At 42.2% G+C, this 22,966-nt stretch overlaps 1 protein-coding gene across 1 annotated transcript in view; it reads right to left on the bottom strand.

Moving 5' to 3' along the window:
• sorcs2 (sortilin-related VPS10 domain containing receptor 2) overlaps nt 1–22,966 on the bottom strand; it is a gene marked incomplete at both ends in the record, with an annotated part of 372,429 nt that overhangs the window by 200,145 nt on the left and 149,318 nt on the right. The window contains one exon of the mRNA XM_079257909.1: nt 4,007–4,106. Within this exon, the coding sequence (XP_079114035.1) occupies nt 4,007–4,106 (100 nt within the window). The remainder of the gene's footprint in view (nt 1–4,006; nt 4,107–22,966) is intronic.

Genomic DNA, 22,966 nt, shown 5'->3' with positions numbered 1-22,966 from the left:
TTTCACATGCAACCGCTTGCAGAGGGCATTAAAAGTTGCAGAGCAGACAGTGGCTACATTTACATGGGATTTGAAATGCCTCTTTAATTCTAAATAAAACTTAATCCTAATTTAAACTGACAAAAAATGACCATGTAAACATCTATTTCCTAAAGCAAAAGCCAATTCAGAATTAAACCTAACTCTGAAGTGATGGGCTGGTTTATTAGCATTTTAAATCTGAACTAATTAAGTCTTTTGTCATGCAAACCTTAATCAATTCTGCTCGAAGTTAATTCTTCATTCTGCGCATGCTCATTGTCTCGTTCTGATGATGTAACGATGCGCGTATTCTGCTTGTTGTTTTGCTTCCTGTCTTCAGTAGCCTATCTTCCTTCTTCTTCTCCGTTGCTGAAAATATTGAAGTAGTATGCTCGTGTCAAGTTGGTCCTTTAAAGTAACACACTAGCAGTGAAACTGGTACTTAAATGTTGTTTTCCAAGTTACGTCCAAAAAGATGAGAAGCACAGTGCAAACTTAATTATTTCAGGTAGACGACAATACGTCACACCCACCCTCTCTCTAATCAGAACCCTTTTCCAACTCTCTATAGCGGAATTAAGAAAGGTGATGTTTTGTGTAAACCTCCATTCAGAATTATTATTTCTATGCAAACTCATAAAAGAATACTGTTAATTCAGAATTATTTATTTCTCAATTAATTCCCAATTTATATTCCTGCTAAATTAGGAATAAAATGTCCCATAACCCGTTGCCTCAGCAGCAATCATGATAGCTAGGGATGAGCATTCAAGGTAAGCACAGCCCTGCTTCATGCTGCTGTAACTTAAGCCTGAGATGAGAAAATTTCTATCAACTAAGGATCAAGTCTGAACTGAGAAAGCTGACCTGAAGAAAATTGCTATTGAGACCCAACAATTTGCCTTTTTACTGTATGTATCATGCTAAACACATACAGCTAAAAGGCACCAGTGTTTCAGAATGAATGCAATATTTTTGTGTTTGTTTTCTTTTATCTTTTACAGACATGTAGCTGAACTAGCAGAAAAACTGTTGTGTGAAAAGAGCAGAGGAAGTGCAAGATGCAGCCCTGCCTTCATCTCCATAATGACTGGCAAAGATCCAGTAGACAACATAAAAGATCCCTCAAGAAGAAAGCTTTGCTGTTAAGCTGTTTTAGCAAATCCTTGAACCTTCATTCGATCCACACACACTAAGCACTGAACAGAAAAATGCAAACACTTTGCCCAGATGACAACCCTCTGCAGAGACTGCTGAGAGTGGACTGCAGAAGGAAAGTATTCTGAGCCTCTAGTCTCCAAGTTTATTTACAAATCTATTGGCATTGAGAAGTGACAGGGCATCTTGGGACTTCTCCTAAAGAGTTTCTTGAGTGGATCTTTAAAGAAGCTCTCAATGAAATGAGAGCGAAAGAAAGATAAAGAGAGGAGAACATTGTCTCTATCTAAAGACTCACCTCTCACTCTAATTACTTCAAGTGTTATTGATTACATGAGCCGCCTCACACCTTTCCAATGCCTTCACATTGCATGTATTCCCTGCAAACTACTTGCCTGTCTGCTGTTTTCCTATGCGATTAGCACTATTGATCAACATGTGTGTGCTAGCTGGTGCATGGAGGCACCTTGCAAACACCACTGCTCATAATTCAGATGCTAAAAAGAAATGGTTGTAAATTAAAGTGATCTGCAAATACACCGACAGACAGCCACTCCACCTTTTGCTTTTCACACAAGTTTGTCTCTTGCAAAAGCATCAGCAACACAAACATGCCTACACACACTAAACCTACAATCCATCCCCTTCTTCTGGGCCTGCGGGCATTTTTAAGCAGCAGCTTGATCCCCTGCACATATTACCAAACGTCCTACTGTCACAACACACACACACACACACACACACACACACAGTCACTCTCTCGTCCTCACTTCCCTAAGGGGATTCAGGATGACTCCATTCCCATGCAATTAAATGCTCTCATGCTGTCTGGGATGAGTGTGTGTGTGTGTGTGTGTGTGTGTGTGTGTGTGTGTGTGTGTGTGTGTGTGTGTGTGTGTGTGTGTGTGTGAGAAGGAGGTGCGATGGCAGATTCTTCATGGATAGTTAAAGTGGGGAACAGAGCAAAAAGTGAGAAAGAAAAAGAAAGCGGCCTCATCTAATCTTCGTCCATCTCTTCATCGATTGGAAAAACTCTGGACCCTGGCGATAACGTCCACCAATCAGACAGGCCGCCTCAGTTGGCAGACTAGTCGTTTGGGATTACACCTCTAAGTACCCTGCTGCCCCTTTTGGTGCTTACTCTAGCTTATCTACTGCCTGCTTTTTGAAATTCACAGGGGTCCCTGCAACTGCTTGACTATAAATGACTTGAAGGTAGGTAGGAAGGGTGTGTGTGGCCGTTGGCAGGTGTAGGTAGAATACCAAAGAAGTTCAGTTGAGAAATAGGAACTCATTTTAAATAAATTCAAAAACAGATCACTGAAACTAAGGCAAAAATATTAGATACAATAATGAAAATTATATAAGTGTTGGTAGCCCCGATCAGATTATGCCTCTTGTTGTGATGTCTTCTGTAGAAAAGTAGAAAAATTAGAAAAGTACTCGGAGAACGCAAACCTCCGCCAAGGACCACAGTTTTAAAAAATTTCTGGATCCAAACGGTGATCCCGATCATCACCAAAATTAAATCAGTTCTTTCTTTTCACAATTCCAACAACTTCTGGGTGATCTATTGTGAGCTAGGGACAATTCTAGCTTGTGAAGAAGGTTTTCAAACCAGCCGTTAAGCGTGGTGTTTTTTTCCCAGGATGTGAATTCCACCACGATACATTCGGACCTGTGTATTGAAGCTTGATGTAAACTGGGAAGACTTCCTGTTGGTCTCTCAACCAATAAGATGCTCAGATTTCTTTGTCTTTGGTTTTTATGACAGTGACATCCGAGCAGCCAAAGATCAGTGTGAGTTGAAAAACTAAATAAACTAAATAAAAAGTTATACAAAAACAGGATCACCACCAAAATTAAATCAGTTCTTCCTTTTCACTTTTCAAACAACTCCCGAAAATTTTATGAAAATCCATCCATAACTATTGAGTTATCTTGAACACAAACAGACAGACAAACAGATTACTGCCAGTACAAACACAACCTCCTTGGCGAAGGTAATTAGTGTATTGGTGTGCTGCTTTGAGCACATCCAATCTGGCTTTCTTGAGTTATAGCCAAAGCTGTAGTTTGATATCCTGTGTAAATTTCTGTCACCAATTTTCAACCCTGTATTATTATTTAGTTATTTTTGGTGATTGTGCAATGCGCAGTTAACATCCAATGCATGGAGCCAAAAGGTAGACAGTGTGTTCTTTACATGGAAGTGCTAAAAGTAAGTGTGATGAGGTGTAGGTAGTTAATATGTGAGAAAACGCTTCAATTTTTTATCAAGTTTAATAGAGTGACTATAATAGTCCCAGCAATAATGTGCAAAACTCTTGAGTTGTCCCTACATTCTTTACACTTTGCTTACAAGCTGCCAGACTTTCTTAAAGTAGTCTTGAGCAAGAGTTCTCAAGGAATTTCTAGTTTTTTTGGTTTTTTTTTTTATTGTTTTTATGATATTAACTGCTATATTTACTCATTTTTAATCATGTTCTTGTACATGATCATTTCTTGTTAAATGTCTCTGTCATTCTTAAGCTACTTAACACAAGCCTTTGAATTATTAAAAAATAAAAAGGCAAATAAACAGCCAGTGTTAACACAGAACCAATTTCATATTAGATCAATAGGTACTAAACAGATTGAATTACTTGTCTCACATTTTCCAGGCTATATATAAAGAAATGAGGGGAGTGTCTGAAACTTGTGCACAATACCATGTATTGAAAGTACTCAATGAGTAAGTCTATGGGGAAATGATTGCTTATGGATATTTCACAACGAGTTTGGGGGAAAAGCAGAATTGTCAAAAAATGTAAATTAATTTTCTTACCTTTTTTTTGTTGGTTGGGCAAATGAAGAAACTTGTCACCACTATGGTTGTCCCTGGCATTAGATTAAGTTTAGTGTAGGTTGTGCCGTAGTCAGTAGACCTGAAAACAGAAAATCAAGGAAACGTTTAGTCATAAATATCTCCATTGCTGATTAGAATTTATAACTTTTCTTTGATCGGATCTTCTAAACTCTTATTACACATATCAAAATGGTTGAATCTCTATACTAATCCACTGGGTTGACAGAAAGAGAGATTAAATGTAAAAAGCCTTGGGATAAGAGTGACAGTCTTATACACTTAAACTGCCCTATGGCCCTTAGATTGGCTCTCTATTCACTATATTACCACTTTATGGTCTTTAGTCTAACCCAGGTGACCAATCAGAAATGACTGGCTGAACTATTACTGCAGCAATGATGCCAAATACAACCCCCTGGGCAGTGGTAAGGTACTGACCACTACTCAGACCTGGCAGCTTTAAAACTGGTGCTCAGAACTGTGTGTGTTGGAGATTGATGGCGTGCAGCTGGATCCTTTCTGCAGTTCGACTAAGGCACATTCCCAAAGCAGAGGGAAGGAAATTGTTTTTGACAGATTTTGAACAGCAGGTTTCAAATCAGTAAATCTTAAGGCAGGGCTGTGCTCACGGATAATTTCTTTAAATTCATCCTGGAAAAGTGCAAAGTTCAGACTAATCTTACTGTATTAAATCAAACACACAATCCAAGCTGAAGACAGATTATGATGGATAGGACACTTGAACTGTGGGGGGGAGGGAGGGGTGGAGGGAAGGGAGGGGAGGGGAGGGGTGGAGGGGGATTGGGGGCTGGAAAAAGAGGTCTTGATGAAAGAGAACGATGAGCAGGCACATCAGCCTGGTTAAGGATGAGAGGATTTACTCCTTTTCGCTGTGGGACATCCAGCACTGACAGACACACACATAGACACAAGACACTTCCACAACCAAAACCCTGCCAAGCCATTCAGTAATCAGCCCCCCCAGAGTGCTCTGATATAGCTGCAGAAAACAGAGCGGCGTAGCAGGGGTGAGCTGTTTCTACACGATGAGCCAGTGAGTGTTTTCATCCTCCTTGCCAAGCCTGTGTTTAGTGTTTAACCTGTGATCTCTCAGAGAACACGGCTAACATCGCCATCTCATGCTGATAGCTATTTTAGCAGCCACAGCTCTTTGCTCACCGCCCCCCCCCCCCCCCCCCCCCCCCCCCCCACACACACACACACACACACACACACACACACACACACACCCCATGTGGCTGGAGTAAGAAGCTGCAGGGCCCAGTGTGTGAAAATCTTACAGTTAAACTTCTTTCAGTTGCATTGATTTTATCTTCATGCTGGGGATGTCACAAAAAGCCAACTGTTCTGCATCAATGAATTTAAAGAGAGCAAAATATCCTGAGTACAAAAACAAGCTAAGTTAATGATAATAATCAATATTTTTATTTATATCACAACTGACCCCATCACATTATCTACAGCCCTTTGATCTACAGTTAATATTGAATCATAGATTAATGCAGCCCGTTAAGCAGCTTGAGTGCTGTTGCTTCAAATAAACCAAACAATTTTACATCATGCTAAAGGATCAATTGCACAAACAGAAAAAGAGTGGATTGTTTTACTGTAGACAAGCCATTTGTAATCTCTGTATAACACAGAGACCTCTGAAATTTTTCCTCCACACAAAAAAATTTCAATCCATCCATCCATCCATCCATCCATCATCTGCCGCTTATCCGGGATTGGATCATAGGGGCAGCATCCTAAGCAGGGAAGCCCAGACTTCCCTCTCCCCAGCCAAATATTTCCAACTCTTTGGGGGGGATCCCAAGGCACTCCCGGGCCAGCCGAGAGACCCAATCCCTCCAACATGTCCTGGGTCTACCCCTGGGTCTCTCATGGCAGGGATGTACCCAGAACGCCTCACCAGAGCGGTGTCCAAGATGCATCCTGACCAGATGCCGGAGGAGCAGCGGCTCTACTCTGAGCCCCTCCCGGATGACCGGGCTCCTCACCCCATCTCTCAGGGAGAGCCCGGCCACCCTCCAGAAGAAACTCATTTCAGCCGTCTGTATACGAGATCTCGGTCTTCGGTCACGATCTTTGGTCACGACCCACAGCTCATCACCATAGGTGAGGGTAGGAACGTAGATTGACTGGTAAATCGAGAGCTTCGCCTTCTGGCTCAGCTCCGTCTTCACCACAACAGACCGGTACAGAATCCGCATTACTGCAGATGCCGCACCGATCCATCTGTCGATCTCACGCTCCATCCTTCCCTCGCTCGTGAACAAGACAACAAGATATTTAAACTTCTCCACTTGAGGCAGGAACTCACTCCCAACACAGAGAGGGCAATCTATCCGATTCCGGCTGAGGACCATGGTCTCAGATTTGGAGGTGCTCATTCTCATCCCAGCCGATTCACACTCGGCTGTGAGTTGCTCAAGCGAGAGCTGGAGACCACGACCAGATGAAGCCAACAGGACCACGTCATCTGCAAAAAGCAGGGACCCAATCCTGAGGCCACCAAGCCGGATCCCCTCAACACCTCGGCTGCACCTAGAAATTCTGTCTATATAAGTTATGAACAGAATTGGGGATAAAGGGCAGTCATGGCGGGGTCCAGCCCTCACTGGGAATGAATCCGACTTAAAACCGGCAATGCGAATCAAGCTGTGACACCTGTCGTACAGGGACCGGACAGCTTGTAAAATGGGGTCTGGTACCCCATACTCCCAGAGTACCCCCCACAGGAGCCCCGGAGGACATGGTCGAACGCCTTCTCCAGGTCCACAAAACACATGTAGACTGGTTGGGCAAACTCCCATGCCCCCTCCAGGACCCCAAAGAGGGTATAGAGCTGGTCCACTGTTCCGCGACCAGGGCAAAAACCACACTGCTCCTCAATCCGAAATTCGACTATCCGGCAGAACCTCCTCTCCAGGACCCCTGAATAGACCTTACCAGGGAGGCTGAGGAGCGTGATTCCCCTGTAACTGGAACACACCTTCTGGGACATCCGCAGCTCATGTCAAATTGGTGAGTCCATTTTTCAACCAAGTGAGAAAGGCGAAAGGTTAGCCCCCTCTCTAGAGAACCAAGCCTTTCTACAAATTATGGAATGAGAGTTTCACCAAGACGATACAAACAGCTGGATAGCTCCACTTCCTTTCCGCACATCAAGGTCTCACCTGCCAAACAATAGAGGTCTAGCTCTCAGCCGGTTATATTCACTCCGCTGCGCATTAAAGAAACGTCCTGAAATGGAGACACACTTCATGGACTTTATGCAGGGGTTGTTTGATAAAGGCCACATAGAACCAGCTCCGTGCCTGGGGGAAGAAGAGGAATGCTTGTACCTGCCCTTCCTCTGTGTTTATCACCTGCAGAAGCCGGGCAACATTAGGGTCATGTTCGACTCAAGTGCTAAGTTCCATGGAGTGTCTTTAAATCACATCTTGATTACAGGCCCAAACATGAACAACAGTTGGGGTGCTTGTCCACTTCAAAGAAGACGCAGTGGCAATTACAGCAGACATACAGTCCGACATGTGGGAGCTCTCCCGCAGCCAAACAGTTCCTTCAGAGACATTTCTATGTCGACGATGGATTAAAATCCGTGCCCACAGAGTCCGAGGCAGTAAAGCTCCTCATGGACACATGAGAGCTGCTTGCTGCCTCCAACTTGAGGCTTCATGAAGTTGCTTCAAACAGCCCCGAAGTCATGAAAGCGTTTCCAAGTGAAGACCTGGCTCAAAGACATAGACTTCGCCACCGACTTCACACCGATGCTGAGAAGTTTGGGGGTATGTTGTGACATTGAGAAAGACGCAGTCACATTCAGTGTCAGAAGCCGAAAGGCCTTATACAAGAAGAGGTGTCCTGTCCACAATCACTAGTCTTTTTGACCCTCTGGGGTTTGCAGTGCCAGTAAGCATCCAAGGGAGGACGCTGTTAAGGGCACTAACCAAAGAGACTTGTGGGTGGGGACGACTCACTCCCGGAGACCATGTTCAAGGAATGGCTAGAATGTGAACAGTTCCAACCTGGTACAAACATTCCTCATTCAACCAGATATGTCTGCTTTATTTAAATAAACAAATACATGAAGGCCTTGCCCATAGGTAGCTTCTAATTGTGAAAGGATTCTCTAGCTAGTCATGTGAAAAACACTGAAAAGAGCAGTTTAAAAAATGAAAGCAAAAAGGGAGGAGGCAGGGGCCAATTGAGAGATGGTCCTCCACTAATAAGGCTAATATGGATACCCGGTGGTGGTTGCTGCAGAAAATAGGCAGTTTCAAAACCTTACATGGTCAGAATAATTATGCTGAATTAATAGAAGAGAGCACATTTTGCACTGCTGGGCATCAAGACCTTTGGATTAATAGACAGGCAGGGAGCTATTGTAGATTAATGAGGAATAATTACTGTAAAACAGGAGAGTCGGGAGCAGCCGAAAGGATGGACAGGGGAGCATAGGGAAACAGTAAAACGTAACTGAAAAGTAGGACATCAGAGTGCACAGATATTACTTCTGAAATTTCCCCATGGTTTTCAACAGTAAAAAACTATTTCAGTATTCATTTTTTATCTATAAAGGTTCATACAAGTTGCCACAGACCGATGGCAATCAGCTGAAATAATAACTGAGAAGGGACATAAGCCATTTTAATGTGGAGTCATAAAGAAGCAAAGGATGGAGAAAACAGGGATGGAGAAGAACACCAACAAGGAAGTGTCTGAAAGAATGGATGTGACAGAGAACAGACACCGCAGGGTGAAATAGTATTTTCCCTGTTGCGCTTGAGGAAACACAGAAATGTGGAAGCACTTCAAGTTGGCGACAGGTGCTGATTCAGACTTAATGTCCTAATATGTCAAGGTGCCTTGACATATTAGTGCCTGACGTCCCAGTGCCTGACGTGTCTGGCACTGGGAGGAAAAACTGAGGGTGTCAAGAAAAAATGTGATGAGACAGAATATCAAAATATAAAGAAAATGGATGTAAGGAGGGAGATTTCCAAAAGTATCCACCTTTGACATGGTTAGTGGTAAAGATGATTCAGACATGACACAGATACATTTCCAGAATTAAACTAAGAAATAACATGAAAAGAAAGCCAAGAGAACAGAACAACAGTGTGCTGGTGTGTTTAAGATAAGGACATTGCAGTATATTTGTCTCGACATGCTGGTCAATGTGATTTCCACAGGAAAATAAATGCTTAGACAGACGGATACTGTCAGTCTGCATCAAAGCTTAACAGCCAAACTGTTGACATTTAGATTTCCCAAGGAGCCCAAAAAACAACCAGAGAAGAGTTCAGAGTGAGGCCAACGTCCCCTCGCAAGAGATTATTGAGTTGTATCTCCCTGTGAAGACTCTGTCAGAGCTTTCGATCATCCATGCAAAATAATGTATTTCAATTCAAGAAATCCACATGGCATTACAACAATGCTGCTCTGCTGACAAGAATAATGTGATGAATTTGCTTCCCTGCTAGAGTTTTTCCCACTGGGGCCATTAGCTGCATGCAAAAAGAGTTGGTACCAAATTTTGTCCAGAGCCAGTTAAAACTAAGGTCAGGAGCAATCATAACAATCTAAGCTTCCTCATCTTTCTTTCTGATAGAGCTGGGAATTAGTGTGAAGATAGAGTCTTCTGATTTATTGCAGCAAAGGTAATTGCCACATTGAAATATACTATTCTACAGTCATTTAGCAGACCATTTTATCCAAAACAACTTACATATACGCTCATACCATGATAGGCCCATCAGGGTTCAGTGTCTTGCCCAATGACACTTCAGCACATAGTCAGGGGAAGCCTGGAATCAAACTCCCAACTTACAAGCCAACTGCTCTTCCTCCTGAAGTACAGTTGCCCATATACTGTTGCAAGACAGTCACCAGCAATCCTAAAGTAAGTATAGTGGGTAAAAGTAAGGCATCATAAATACCACTGGAGCTTTCATCGGAGCTTTCATCGCTAATCACATTTGATGCTCTGGGATAGCAAAGGTGAAAAAATGTTCCATAACAGTCCTGTGATGCTAAGACAATCAATGAAGCATTTTATCAAAAGGTGAAGGGTGTGCGCAGTCCCATCTGCTTCACACTTGGACAGGTCAGTAATACTAAGTTCTGTCAGGCTGCCAGCGTCCTTTAAAAAATGGCCACTCTGCTTGACTGGAGCCATTTCATTTAACAGACCAGGTAACAGACCAGTGTCATCTATCCCTTTTATTTTCCTTTCTTTTTTACAACAGTGCAGTGCTTATGAATGATAAATCTCAGTCTCAGGTGTACCTTGGACAAGGGTCTTAAGCCATCTTTAATGTCCTGATTTTGAAAAAGACTGGGGTTATGAAAGCAGAATCAGTTGGGCTCCTAAGGCTGTTTTTTATGATTTTTTTTAATAAAAAATCTTGTATAATCTGCTAGACAATTCATATTTCAATACTACTTACATGACAGACCAGCAGGCATCATGCGCAGTATTAAATTATGCTACTCATGCTATACTATGGTTTCAATGATTCAATGTTTTTCTGATATAATCATAATATACACTACTAGGCAGTTTGTACACTCTTTCCTATTGGATTTTGGGGAGGGGGGGGGGGGGGGGGGGGGGGGGGGGGGTAATGGTTAACCTGCGAAAAGCAGACCTCCATGTCAAACTAAACCTGCTACAACATTTATGGAGTTAAGACACAAAAGTTACACGTGCCAGGAAACTAGCTGTCTGCATGCAGCGCTTCTGTTGTGTTGTGTTTATAAGGATGTGGCGCACACCTGGGTGTGTTGTACTGCCCACTAGAGGCCTGGAATGTGCAAGACATAGTTTCTAGTTCTATTTGTATTGTACCCTGCATGGAAATATTTTTCATTCTGCTGTTGTGTAAATGCTTTTTTTTTTTCCTCTCTTCAAATATGCATAGGAAAAGGTTTTGTGTTTTGCATGGAAGCGTGGTGCAAACAGGGCCTGAATCGTCCCCTAAATACGATGAAAGATGATGTGCAATTCTTGGGGGGATCTGGTTGTGACACTTACGGGGAGTTAGTCAAACAGTCAGTCAAACGCTTTTTAATACTGTCCAGCAGCAGGGAGCAAACTTTGTTTATTTCCGTTATACGTCATATGCCACATGCACCCTCTGCCCAATCAGAACCCTTCCCAACCCGCCGTTCTAAAGTGGAATTAATAAAGGACCTGTTTACCTCCATTTGGAATTATTATTTCCATGTAAACTGGAAGGAAGTTAATTCTGAATTATTTAATTCCGAATTATTAATTCCAAATTAAAACACATAATGTAACCATAGCCAATCTGTTCTGTAAATAGTCAAAAGACCACAAAAAAGGTCGAAATGGAATCTTGTGATAGGAATGTCTGTAGATCTGAAAAGGTATTTATTGATTGGTTCAGTGAAATAAAGCTCTTCTCTTACTTGCTACTCTCGGTTTAGAAGTAATTAGTCAGGCTCCTGATCACCTGTAACTGCCACAGGCTCTGCATACACCTCTCCCTGTGATTTGTCATGATTTTGGGCTTGTAAGGCACCTATATGGCCAAAATCAGCCACATGATGACCCATTTGCTCATCATCATCAATGTTAATTTGCACCTTTGAATGATGCCACCCTCAGTGCGGCTTGTTAGTAAATCAGTTCTCTCATGTTTTTTCAATAACTCTGGGCATATTTTTGTGCCTGCAAACTTTTGTCTAGATTTAAGGGATCCAGTCCAATCTCATCCCTAAATCTTTCTAACACTTCACTATGATTAACTCTCCTGGCTATTACAGTCATTTTCATTCCACCCTTTCATTACATCTATTCCTATATAGAATGGTATCATTCCTTCCTGTGAGTAGCACTTGTCACTGCCTTTCATTGAGCTATGACAAAAGGAAGAATAATCCTGAATTCCAATACCCCCTCAAAAAAGAAAAAAGGAAAGATAAACCACCTGCTCATGCAAGTCCATCACGTTTCAGGTGGCAGAAAAAATTGTTTCAACCTGTTTTGTCCCCATGCTTTATTTTAGTCAACACACAATAGAAGCAGATGATCAATACAACAGGCTATACAATCTGCATGACAAAATACCCCCAAAAATTGACAAGTGAAAGTTTGCTCTGGTATACCTTTTCCAGTTCTTAATTTCTGAACAGTTGAAGAGCAGACTTTAGATTTTTACTCCTGCTTCTGCTGTTGGCACAGTTTTATCAAAGGGCCATTTGTATTGCAGAAAGGCTATGAAAGCATATCCAAGTGTGATTCTGCAAAGAGGAGTCACAAGATAATGCTTTTTTCTGCACTCTAAAAAGAGTCTCTTGCAGAAAGAGAGAATTGATTAGATTTAACAGTCAGGCATCCTGCAACATGAGGAATCTTTTTGTAACTGAATGCTGTAATCACCCCAAATGTATGAGAGTAGTTTAAGTCATTTACATGAGAATCATAATATGTAGAATAAGGAGTTGGTAAGATGTGGCTTACCTTGCTGTTCAGCTTAGTCACTGATGCCTGAGTAGCAATTGGTAAATTGCATCTGGAAGTGCCTCCTACACTGTAAGTGGTCTGAACAGGCAGTATGCCAGGATGCAGTTATTCATGTTTGGTAAGGGCACTTCACAGTAGCGGAAAGTCTCTTGAAGAGTACAAAACCACCAGGGCATCGTTATGAGGAGTAAAGAACCCCTGCCATTTGAAAGGCTACTTATAGAAGTTCTCCTACTGTCCTTTTTGTGTCTATTTTTCCTGTTTTACAGATAACATGACACAATAACACATGAAATATATCAGAGCCAAAGTACATGTCAAAGGTCAGTGTTGTGTTTTACCGCTGACAAAGCAATGCAGTGAGTCAATGACATTGTCTTGTCAGCTCTGATAATTATTTGTTTGTTTTCTTTTGATAAGAACAGCTGAACAAAGGAATAATAGAAATGGATATGGAAGTTTCCATGGCCTCCGGGGCTCTTTCTAAGGACTGCAGTTTTCATGTTTCAAGAAAGGCAGGGCAGAGACCTGGCGAAAGGTGCCCTGCCAACCAAATATCCTCACTTTTCTGTTGCTTTTACCAGTCTCTGAAATAACTCCTTTTAAGTACAGCCCAAAATATCAGAGAAAGGCGTTGCAATAATCAGAAAAATCAAGGTTTTCAGAGATCCTGGGTTTCCTTGGAACCTGACTTTCTATGCTTAAGCATATTGTATAAGATGCTAAGATAAGGAAGAAGAGGAAACATTGAAGGGGACAGTAAAAAAGGAAAACATGACTGATAGCTCTTGATACAGTGGGTTGCCAAAGCATTCCTACCCTTTGAACTTTTCTACATTTTGACACATTACACGCCACAAACATAAATATATTCTATTTTAATTTTATGTAACCAACACAAAGTGTCAGACAATTCAGAAGTACAACGGAAATTACACGATTTCATGTTTTTTTTTTCACAAATAAAAAAACTAAAAAATACAGTGTGCAAAAGTATTCAGACCCTCTGAGTCAATACTTTGTGGAACTGCCTTTTGCTGCAATTACAGCTGCAAGTCTTTGGGATTATGTCTCTACCAGCTTTGCACATATAAATACTGAGATATTTGTCCATCCTACTTTGCAAAAAAGCAAAAGCTCAGTCAGATTAGATGGAGAGCATTTGTGAATGGCGGTTTTTAGACCTTGCAACAGATTCTCAATGGCATTTAGGTATGGACTTTGACTGGGGCATTTTAACACATGAATATGCTTTGTTTTAAACCATATCATTGAAGCCCTTGCTTTATATTTAGAGTTGTTATCCTGTTTGGAAGGTGAACCTTCACCACAGCCTCAAGTCTTTCGCAGACTCAAACAGGTTTTCTTCCAAGATTGCCTTGTATTTGGCTCCATCCATCTTCCCATCAACTCTGACCAACTTCCCTGTCCCTGCTGAAGAGAAGCCCCCCCAGGGTATGATGCTACCACCACCATGTTTAACAGTGGGGATGGTATGTTCAGGGTGATCTGCAGTGTTCTATATATAAAGTTTTGCATTTGGGCCAAAAAGTTCCATTTTGGTCTCATCTGACCAGAGCACCTTCTTCCACATGTTTCCTGTGTCCCCCTCATGGCTTTTGGCAAACTGCAAACAGGACTTCTTTTGGTTTTCTTTTCACTTTGACTTTCTTCTTACCACTTTTCCATAAAAGCCAGATTTGTGGAGTGCACGCCCAATGCACTCCACATGACAATGGTGTTGTCCTGTGGACAGATTCCCCACCTGAGCTGTGGATCTCTTCAGTTCATCCAGAGTCACTATGGGCCTCTTGGCTGCATCTCTTGTCAGTGCTCCCCTTGTTCGGCCTGTAAGTTTATGTGGACGGCTGAGTCTTGGTAGGTTTGCAGTTATGGCATACCTTAAACATTAACATGGTTGCAACATAATAGTGAGCATGCAAGTTGGCTTCTTTTATCACACGTTAAATGCATAATCTGCAATACTGTTGTCAAATGTTGATATTCATCTATTACTAATTCATTCATTCATTATCCAAAACACTTAGTCCGATTAGGCGCCCTGGGGGTGCTGGAGCCAGCCATTTTTGGGCGAGAGGAAGGGTATACCCTGGAAAGGTTGCCAGTCCATCACATGCATCTATTACTTCTACACTAAATATTACAGCAAGCTTTGTTCAGTACCATGAGGTTATGGATGTTATCAAATACTCCAACATGGCAGTGGGTGGCATACAACAAAGTTGAACACATTTTTAAAAAGCTGATATGAACAATCTAAGCATCAAATTAAAATAATAATAAAAAATGAGAGATCTAAAGTTATGGGCAGGATATGCATTGATTATCTTCTGTATTTTATTTATCATGCTAGAAAAACAGTAGCTTGTGCTGACAGCCAATTACAACCCATATGATGGTTTCTGCTGATGATAATAAAATTGCCTGTAAATCACTTTGCATACTTTGTGGTGTAATGAATAATTCTCACAAATGTCACTTAAATCACATCCATTGGTTCCCCAAACCAAAGCCTATTTTCTAACAACCTTAAGACAGTTTAGTCTTTGCTCACTAATTAAAAGATAGATGGTTTCACTAACACAAGTGAGCAGATTAATTAAAGTGAATCTCTATAGAATCACTATATGAGTGTTCTCTATTCAGATCCTGATATTTTTCCAAGAGCTCTGACTTCAAAAACATACAAGCAACTCCCCTTTGGTGAGACTCAAGTCCTGCTGCAAGCACTGCCTTGGGGTATCTCATAGTAGTTGGAATAAAGGCCAACACCACTGCCTGACAGGCAACGATCAAGGGCAAACATGTAGACAACAGTGCAAAGAATTTGAAACAGGTGCTTTTGATGTCTGCGGGGTTGGTGGTGCTGCATGTGTAATTATTGGCCACTACATCTTCCTCTGATTTGTTAGATATTAGCCATCCATGCTGGAAATAATGTATATGGGATACTCGCCTAGATTAGCCAAGGATGCATTCAGGAAAAAATACTAGTGATTAGCATACTAGTGATGCCAATTGTTCACAATATATATTGTCACAGATTTTGCAAATAGTGTTTGGTTCACTGTTTTCAAATCCAGGCCTTTACCTGAAAAGGGCCAGCCCGAGAAGATTAGTCTTTGCCCAGGAGTAAAGCTCTATAGAAGCAGATCCTATCCAATGTGAGGCAGCAAATCAATTCATGACCCTGACACAAAAGCCACTGATAGCTATTAATGGGACTGTCAATAAGTCTGCATTTTAAAATGCAGCCTATACTACCAGTCAAAAGTTTGGACAGAGATTCACATTAAATCCAATGGGAAAGTCTCCCCAAACTTTTGACTGGTAGTGTATGTATAATGTACTGATGGTTGGATCTTTCAGTTTTGTAGATCTTAGCAATAACCCATGAAGACTCGCAACTTGACCATTATCAGTTAAGATATGGTGTCCGCCAAGGCTCCGTACTTGGTCTGTTATCCTTCCTTGTTTACATTAATGATGGTTCAACTGTTTCTTTCACTATGCTACCAATAAGTTTTTCCAGCAACACTAATCTGATTTTGACTTATAGTCATTTTAATGCTATAATCCCTTAAACTAATTCTGGTACTATTAAATTTTCTAAAGGGTCAAATAAGTTAACATTAAATATAAAAAATATAATTTTATTATACCGACAGGAAAAAAAATGTAAATCCAGTGGTAACATTTCAATGGCAGATGTCATAAAACCCTTTTTTTTAACTAAAATTTTAGGTGTTTTAATTAATGAGATGTTGTCATGGTCTGAGCCTACTAAACTTGTCAATAACAAAGTAATGAAGTCTATTGGCATTATGAGAAAAAAATGGTTTCATATTTCAGAATGGTCTCAACATACTGTATTTTAATGTATTAATACCTCAGTAGGGTTGTCACAATACTAAAATTTCAAACTCAGTACAGATACTAAGGATGGTGCTCGATTCTAGATACTATTGTGAAGACTACACAGAGTGGGAAAACACTTTTTTTTAATATATCCAAATCAGAACATCACAAATACATCACAACTTATAGGATGAAAATATAAATAAATATAATAAAAGAAATTAACAGTGTGGAATAAATGTATTATTATTATTCCTTTAATTCCTTTCCTGCTCTCAGAAAAGAACAACACTTTTTCTCTCCCTCCTGTTCTTACTCTGACCTGCTGCTTCTTTGTATTGTCAATCTATCTGTCCGAGTCTCTTTCTCCATTTCTTTCTGAATTTAAATCATGGATCTGGTCAGCTGGTCTCTCAATGCAATTGATCCAATATATTTTTCCCCGAAGAACGGGCAAAGGGAAGCCTGCATGTCCTGATGGAATGCATGCTGCTGGAGACATGACGAAGCTCATGTGTCAGTCACTTCTTTCTGTGGAGGATTTCTACACAATTGGATTCATGATAACTGGGTTTCTGCTGTTTGGTGTGTGTGGTTTCCTGCTGTGTCGCAAATTTTGGAAGAGCTATGATGGACTATGCCGAGCAACTAGTACTCAAACTCATGCAGTGATAGAGCTGCACCATAAACTGGATGCCAGTCTGGCATCTGACCCCTGATTTGGCTGTTTCAGAGTTGAGACCACTATGGACTGAAGGATGAGTCCAACAATGCTCAGCCTGACCCAAAACAAAAGCTGTTGTCTGAATCTGGCTCCTTTTACGGCATTTGCAGGTTGGGCTATCAAGTCTCCTGGAACGTAATGCTGTCTGACACTCAGTACCCTCCTGATTGTAGAGCAGAATTTACAAAACTAAAAGAAACTTTAGTCTGTTACAATTACACTAAGTACAGTAAGTACACTTAGTGTACTTGTTAACAGAAGTGTCCTTTTCTTTATAATACCTTGCGAACAGATTGAATAAATAGAGCAAACCAACAATCAGCATTGTATCAAAACTGTTTCATTCATAATTTAGAAGAAGCCTGAAGTCCACATAACATATCAGACAAGAAATTGCATAATTAAAATGTTCTCAGCAATAGTCCTGCTAGGCTTCTGTGTACTTCCATTGTTGCTGGCAGGTGGCGTTGTGATGGTGGTTTTTTAGGTTTGTCTGTTGGTCCTCTTCTGCCTCAGGCTGAGATTATGAGGGATACAAAATGACTATTGAATATGAATGACTGCATTGTGTAAACCTAGCAGCATGGCTGTACTACTGTAACTATGATGCTAGTAGTGTGGCTAACTATAGATGCTAGGCTTGACATTCGCCTCCATTTATGAACTCAATGTTTCTAAACCATGACTCTGAAAGAAAGCATTGGAATATACGATTGTGTTGTTCACCGAATCAATTCAATGCAAGTATATATCTTACAAGTTACATCCATAAACAACTTCCACAATTAACTTTTCAACTACTTGAATGTTAATTTACAAGCTGGGTTACTTCTGGCTGGATTAAAGGGTAATGACTTCCTTTTTTAAAGACTTACATAACGTTTCTCACTAACATTACAAATGAATGTCGAGGTTGATGGATGATGTCCAAGGTAAAACAAAAAAATCTCATGAAGCTTTAAAATACATGCCCAGCAATAAAGCTCCAGGACCAGACAGTTTCCCAGTTGAATATTATAAAAAAAATGTTGGTCTATACTAGCACCCACTTTTTATAAATTGGTTTCAGAAATTAAGGAAAAAGGCCAAATATCTCAAAACATGAATTTGGCTAGTATGACAGTAATACTAAAACCAGGAAAAGACCCCACACTTCCATCTAGGTATCGTCCAATATCACTAATGAATGTAGATCTTAAAATAATCAGTAAAGTTTTTGCTACAAGACTAGAAAAAATAACTCCACTTATCATACATCCTGATCAAACAGGCTTTGTCAAGGGACGGCATTCCACCACTAATACACACAGACTAATAAATCTAATTGATTATGCCACCATACATAACTGGAAACTACAATAATCTCTCTAGATGCTGAAAAAGCATTTGACAGGGTGAACTGGAAATTCTTATTTACATTAAGAAACATTAAGAAAGTTCGTGTTTGGCTCATCGTTTATCGACTGGATAAAGACATTGTATAGCAATCCAAATGCATGCGTCAGGACAAATGATCAAACTTCTCACAGCTTCACTTTGCAGAGAGGCACCAGACAAGGCTGTCCACTCTCTCCCTCACTTTTTGCAATCTTTATTGAACCCTTAGCAGCTAGCATTAGACAAAACAAAGACATTAAAGGCATTGACTGTAGAAATATGGAGCATAAGACCAGTCTTTATGCTGATGATGTTTTACTTTTCCTTCAAAATTCACAATCATCCATCTGTCAGACAGTCACACTCAATTAATTCTCATCCATTTCAATGATCCCCATTAAACCTCCATTTAATTCGCTAGACTCTCATGTCACTAGATTTCTCTGGAAAGACAAACCACCACAGATTAGTCTAAAAACACTCCAGAAGACTAAAAATAGCGGTGGCTTAGACTTGCCTAATTTCCAAAATTACTTTATAAGCAACAGACTACAAAACATCTCTAAATGGCTTAAACCTAGCTATCTAGATGAACCATGGCTTAATATAGAAGAAGCTATGTGTGAGGATATGGCAATTTCAGACCTGCCATTTATCAGCACAGCTGTCAAACGCCAAAAATGCTTTAAAAGCATTAATATCAGCTCCTCGCTAATGGCCTGGTGGGAATTTCTTAAACTAACCAAGTCCTTGCTTATTCCATGCAAACTTACACCTATTTGGAACAATCCCGACATCCAGCAAAACCGGAAAATGATAAACTTCCCTCAGTGGAAGAATAAAGGAGTAAAACAATTGGAACATTTAATAGAAAATGGAAACTTTCTCCCTTTTGATATAATTACTTCACGATATGAAATCAGCAGCACAAAATTCTTAGAATACCACCAACTTAAATCTATTATAGGTAAGAAATACATCCCTGATCAATTAAACTTGCAGCTACCTATCAGGGCTGCAGAATTCTTAAATCTCAATGCCCCAAAACTGTTATCCAAAATATATAGATTACTATCAAAGCTAGACGATTCCATATGTCTCCCAACTTCTAAATGGGAAGCAGACTTATCCAGTAACTTTGACCAAAATGAATGGTCACAAATCTGTTCAAATACATTTAAAATGACTAAGAAATCAAACATGCAACTAATACAATTTAAAATTCTGCATAGAACTCATTATACAGGACACAGGATGTTCAGGATGGGTCTGTCACAATCAAACATCCACACTGCACTGGCAACACAATTGACAGCTACTACCATGCTTTGTGGTCTTACCCACCTGTCCAGAGATTCTGGTTTCAGGTATGTAAAGATCTGTCAAATTGCTTCAAATGTAACATCCCTACAAACCCCAAACTGGGCCTACTGGGCCACTTTGGTGAAATTAACATAGAATTTAATTCTGCAAACTTAATCCTCACCAGTTTATGTATCGCAAAGAAAACTATCCTTCTAAACTGGAAAAGCAAACAAAGTCTGTGTATCCAGCAGTTCAGAAATCTCTTATTAGATCACATCAGTGTCGAGATGATGTCTGCCTCCTCAAGAGATCAATCAGTTGAATTCATTCCCTCTGGTCCCTTGTAATCAGCTCCATCACTTAGTATGGGGAGAGAATGTGACCTTATTGCACTCGGGGTTGGTGGCCGGTTGGGGGTCTCTGGAGGCTGTGGGTCTGTGGTGGGCTCCTGGGGGGGAACTTGACCACTCCACTGCTGGGGTGGCTAGGTTTCTAGCCCTACTGTGGACCTGGATGGGCCAGCAGCTGGAGTTGCCAGGTGGCGGCGGGGCGAGGTCGCTGGCGGGTGCTGGGTTGGCGGGCTTTGACTCCGTAACGGGTGCGTAACGGAGACAGTGGCGGATGTGTGTGAAAGTGGCGGATGTGTGGACAAGGGGGGACTTCGTGTCCCTAGGTGGGGGTGTCCTCTGTGAGTGAGGGGGCGGTGGACAATCGGTCTGGGATTCCCCTTCTGCCGCGCCTCCTCTTCTTTGTCCTCATGCCCCCCTTTTGCATGTGGTGAGTTGGTCCCCTCTTGGTTCGGTGGGGGCTCTCTGGTTAGAGTCGCCGAAGGCTCTGGTTACGGGGATGGCTGCTCCTGGCTTGTCCTGGTCCTTGGGAGGCCCTGGGAGTGGGGGGCATGCCTAGTGCCGCTGGCGGCTCACCTTCTGGAGGAAAGCTCACTTTCCTGCAGACTTAAATCCCTCGACCCCTCTTCCTCCCCGCTCCCCATCACACACAGGCAGGGTATTGGGAGGTGTGCACGTGGCGCTGGGTGGTGAGAAAGGCCATCAAGGTGGTCTTGATTGCTGCACCCAGCCTCGGCTCACCTCCCAGTTTTAATTACACTTAGACATCAAAACACCAAAAAACTGACAACTCACAAGATTGCGGGGGGGCGGGGGGGGGGGGGGGGGGGGTCCCTCTCCCAACACCGCGTGGTACTTCCCTCAGTTTTAATTGCAGCTAATACACACTTCACAATCATTCATAAGCGGGGAGGAGGCAGGGGCGATAGGGTCCTCTCATGCCCCTATTCTCGGGTCTTTACTGGGGGAGGGGGGGTATGGGTGGGGGAAGAGTGCCATCCATTAGACCTAAGTCTAGGCTGGCCTGGCTGAAGGAGGGTTGTCACTGGCCCTGGGGGGGTGCTGGGTCAGCTGCATCTGTGGGGTAGTGGGGGGGACTCTGGGAGTGGTGGGCGGTAGTTATGGGGGCCCTGATTGGGGCCATCCTGTCCTCTGCCTCCTCTGGGGCATCTCACATGGGACATGATGGAGGGGTGAGGTGAGGATGTGTGGGAGCGGGTGTATGGGGTTACAGATGGATGGTGGGATGGCTGGGGGGGGATAAGGGTTGGGGATATATGTGGGTAGGGGGGGTGATGGGATAGGGATGTGTGTGGATGGGTAGATGTTTGTGTGTGTGTGTGTGTGTGTGGAGGAGTATGTTGATGGGTGGGTTGTTTGTAATGGGGTGTGCCTGTGTTGGAGGGGTGATGGTGTGTGTGTGTGTGGGGGGGGGGGGGGGGGGTTGTATATGTGTGTGTGGTTTGGTGGTGTGGGGGTGCTGTCCTGTACCCGGGGAGCGCAGCTGGTGCACTGGGGTGCGACCTGGCTGCCGCTAGGTGGCGGTCTGGGGATCCTGGTCCTCCGTCGGTGTGGGCTGTGCCCTCTGCCTGCGGGGGTGTGGGGCTGCTCTCGGGCTCTTGGGGCCCTGGGGCCTGCGATCTGTCTGCCCTGGGTGGCCGGTGCCCGGCAGGGTCGGCCCTTGCCGTCCTGGGCCTGCTTGGGCCTGTTCCCCCTGACTGCGGGGTCTCTGGTTGGGGACCTCCTTCGCCACCTCCTGGGTGGATATATAGCTGGCTCCGGAGTGGGAGGCTCTCCGGAGTCTCTGAACAAGTTCCACTCTGAATGTTCTGCATGTGTCACAGTCACTGAGTCATCCAGCAAGTTTATTCATTAACAGCAGGTAGCTCTCTTTCTGTCTTTTTGATTTAACTTGCTAGTTTCTCGTCCTCCTGATAGTCAATGGTTTTGTTCTCCACAGGGACCATGAATCTAGAGTTGGCTTGTGTGGGTGTATATATATTTATGTGTGTCCACACAGAAAGGCCACGCCTCACCTCAGCTGTGGATCGAACCAACACCCTTCTTGCTGTGAGGCCACAGTGCTAACCACCATACCACCATGCAGCCCAACTGGAACGATTAAATTGGAAGAAAAAAATTGCTGAAATCTTCATGATTTTCGAACTATAGTCACTAAATTAATATGTAAACAACGATAAGTGCAATAACTCATTTTTATTTTAATTTTGTTTAAAACACATTTACTAAAACAAGATTTATGCTGAAATAATGAATGATGTCTTATTACTTACAATTTACTCTTCATGATAGGAAATCTGATCCCAATTAAGGGCTGCTATGTAGGATGTAATGACATCTTGTGGCACAAATTGTGAATTGCAGTGGGAATGTTCAGTATGTAATTATCTTCTTCTTCTTCTGCTGAAGCAATGCAGCATGGGTGAGAAGAATGTCCATTAAATAACTGGAGAATAATTGCTCATCCTGAAGAAATAAACATAGTGATCCTGATATTTTCATATGAAAGCATTGCTTTGCAGTCAACTCCATATAAAATAACATTCATGCTGGGTGGTGAGAAAGGCCATCAAGGTGGTCTTGATTGCTGCACCCAGCCTCGGCTCACCTCCCAGTTTTAATTACACTTAGACATCAAAACACCAAAAAACTGACAACTCACAAATATATCACCTGATTCAGAGCTTAAATGAGGGGAGCTGAACGTTCTTTCTTGGCTCTTGAAGACGTTTCACTGCTATTTCTAAATGCCTAAAGATCCAAGA

The sequence above is a fragment of the Telmatherina bonti genome (assembly GCF_933228915.1).
Source record: "Telmatherina bonti genome assembly, chromosome: 18".
NCBI classification, from domain to species: domain Eukaryota; kingdom Metazoa; phylum Chordata; class Actinopteri; order Atheriniformes; family Telmatherinidae; genus Telmatherina; species Telmatherina bonti.
Note: the sequence above shows the minus strand (reverse complement) of the source record. Positions and strands in the feature narration are given on the sequence as shown.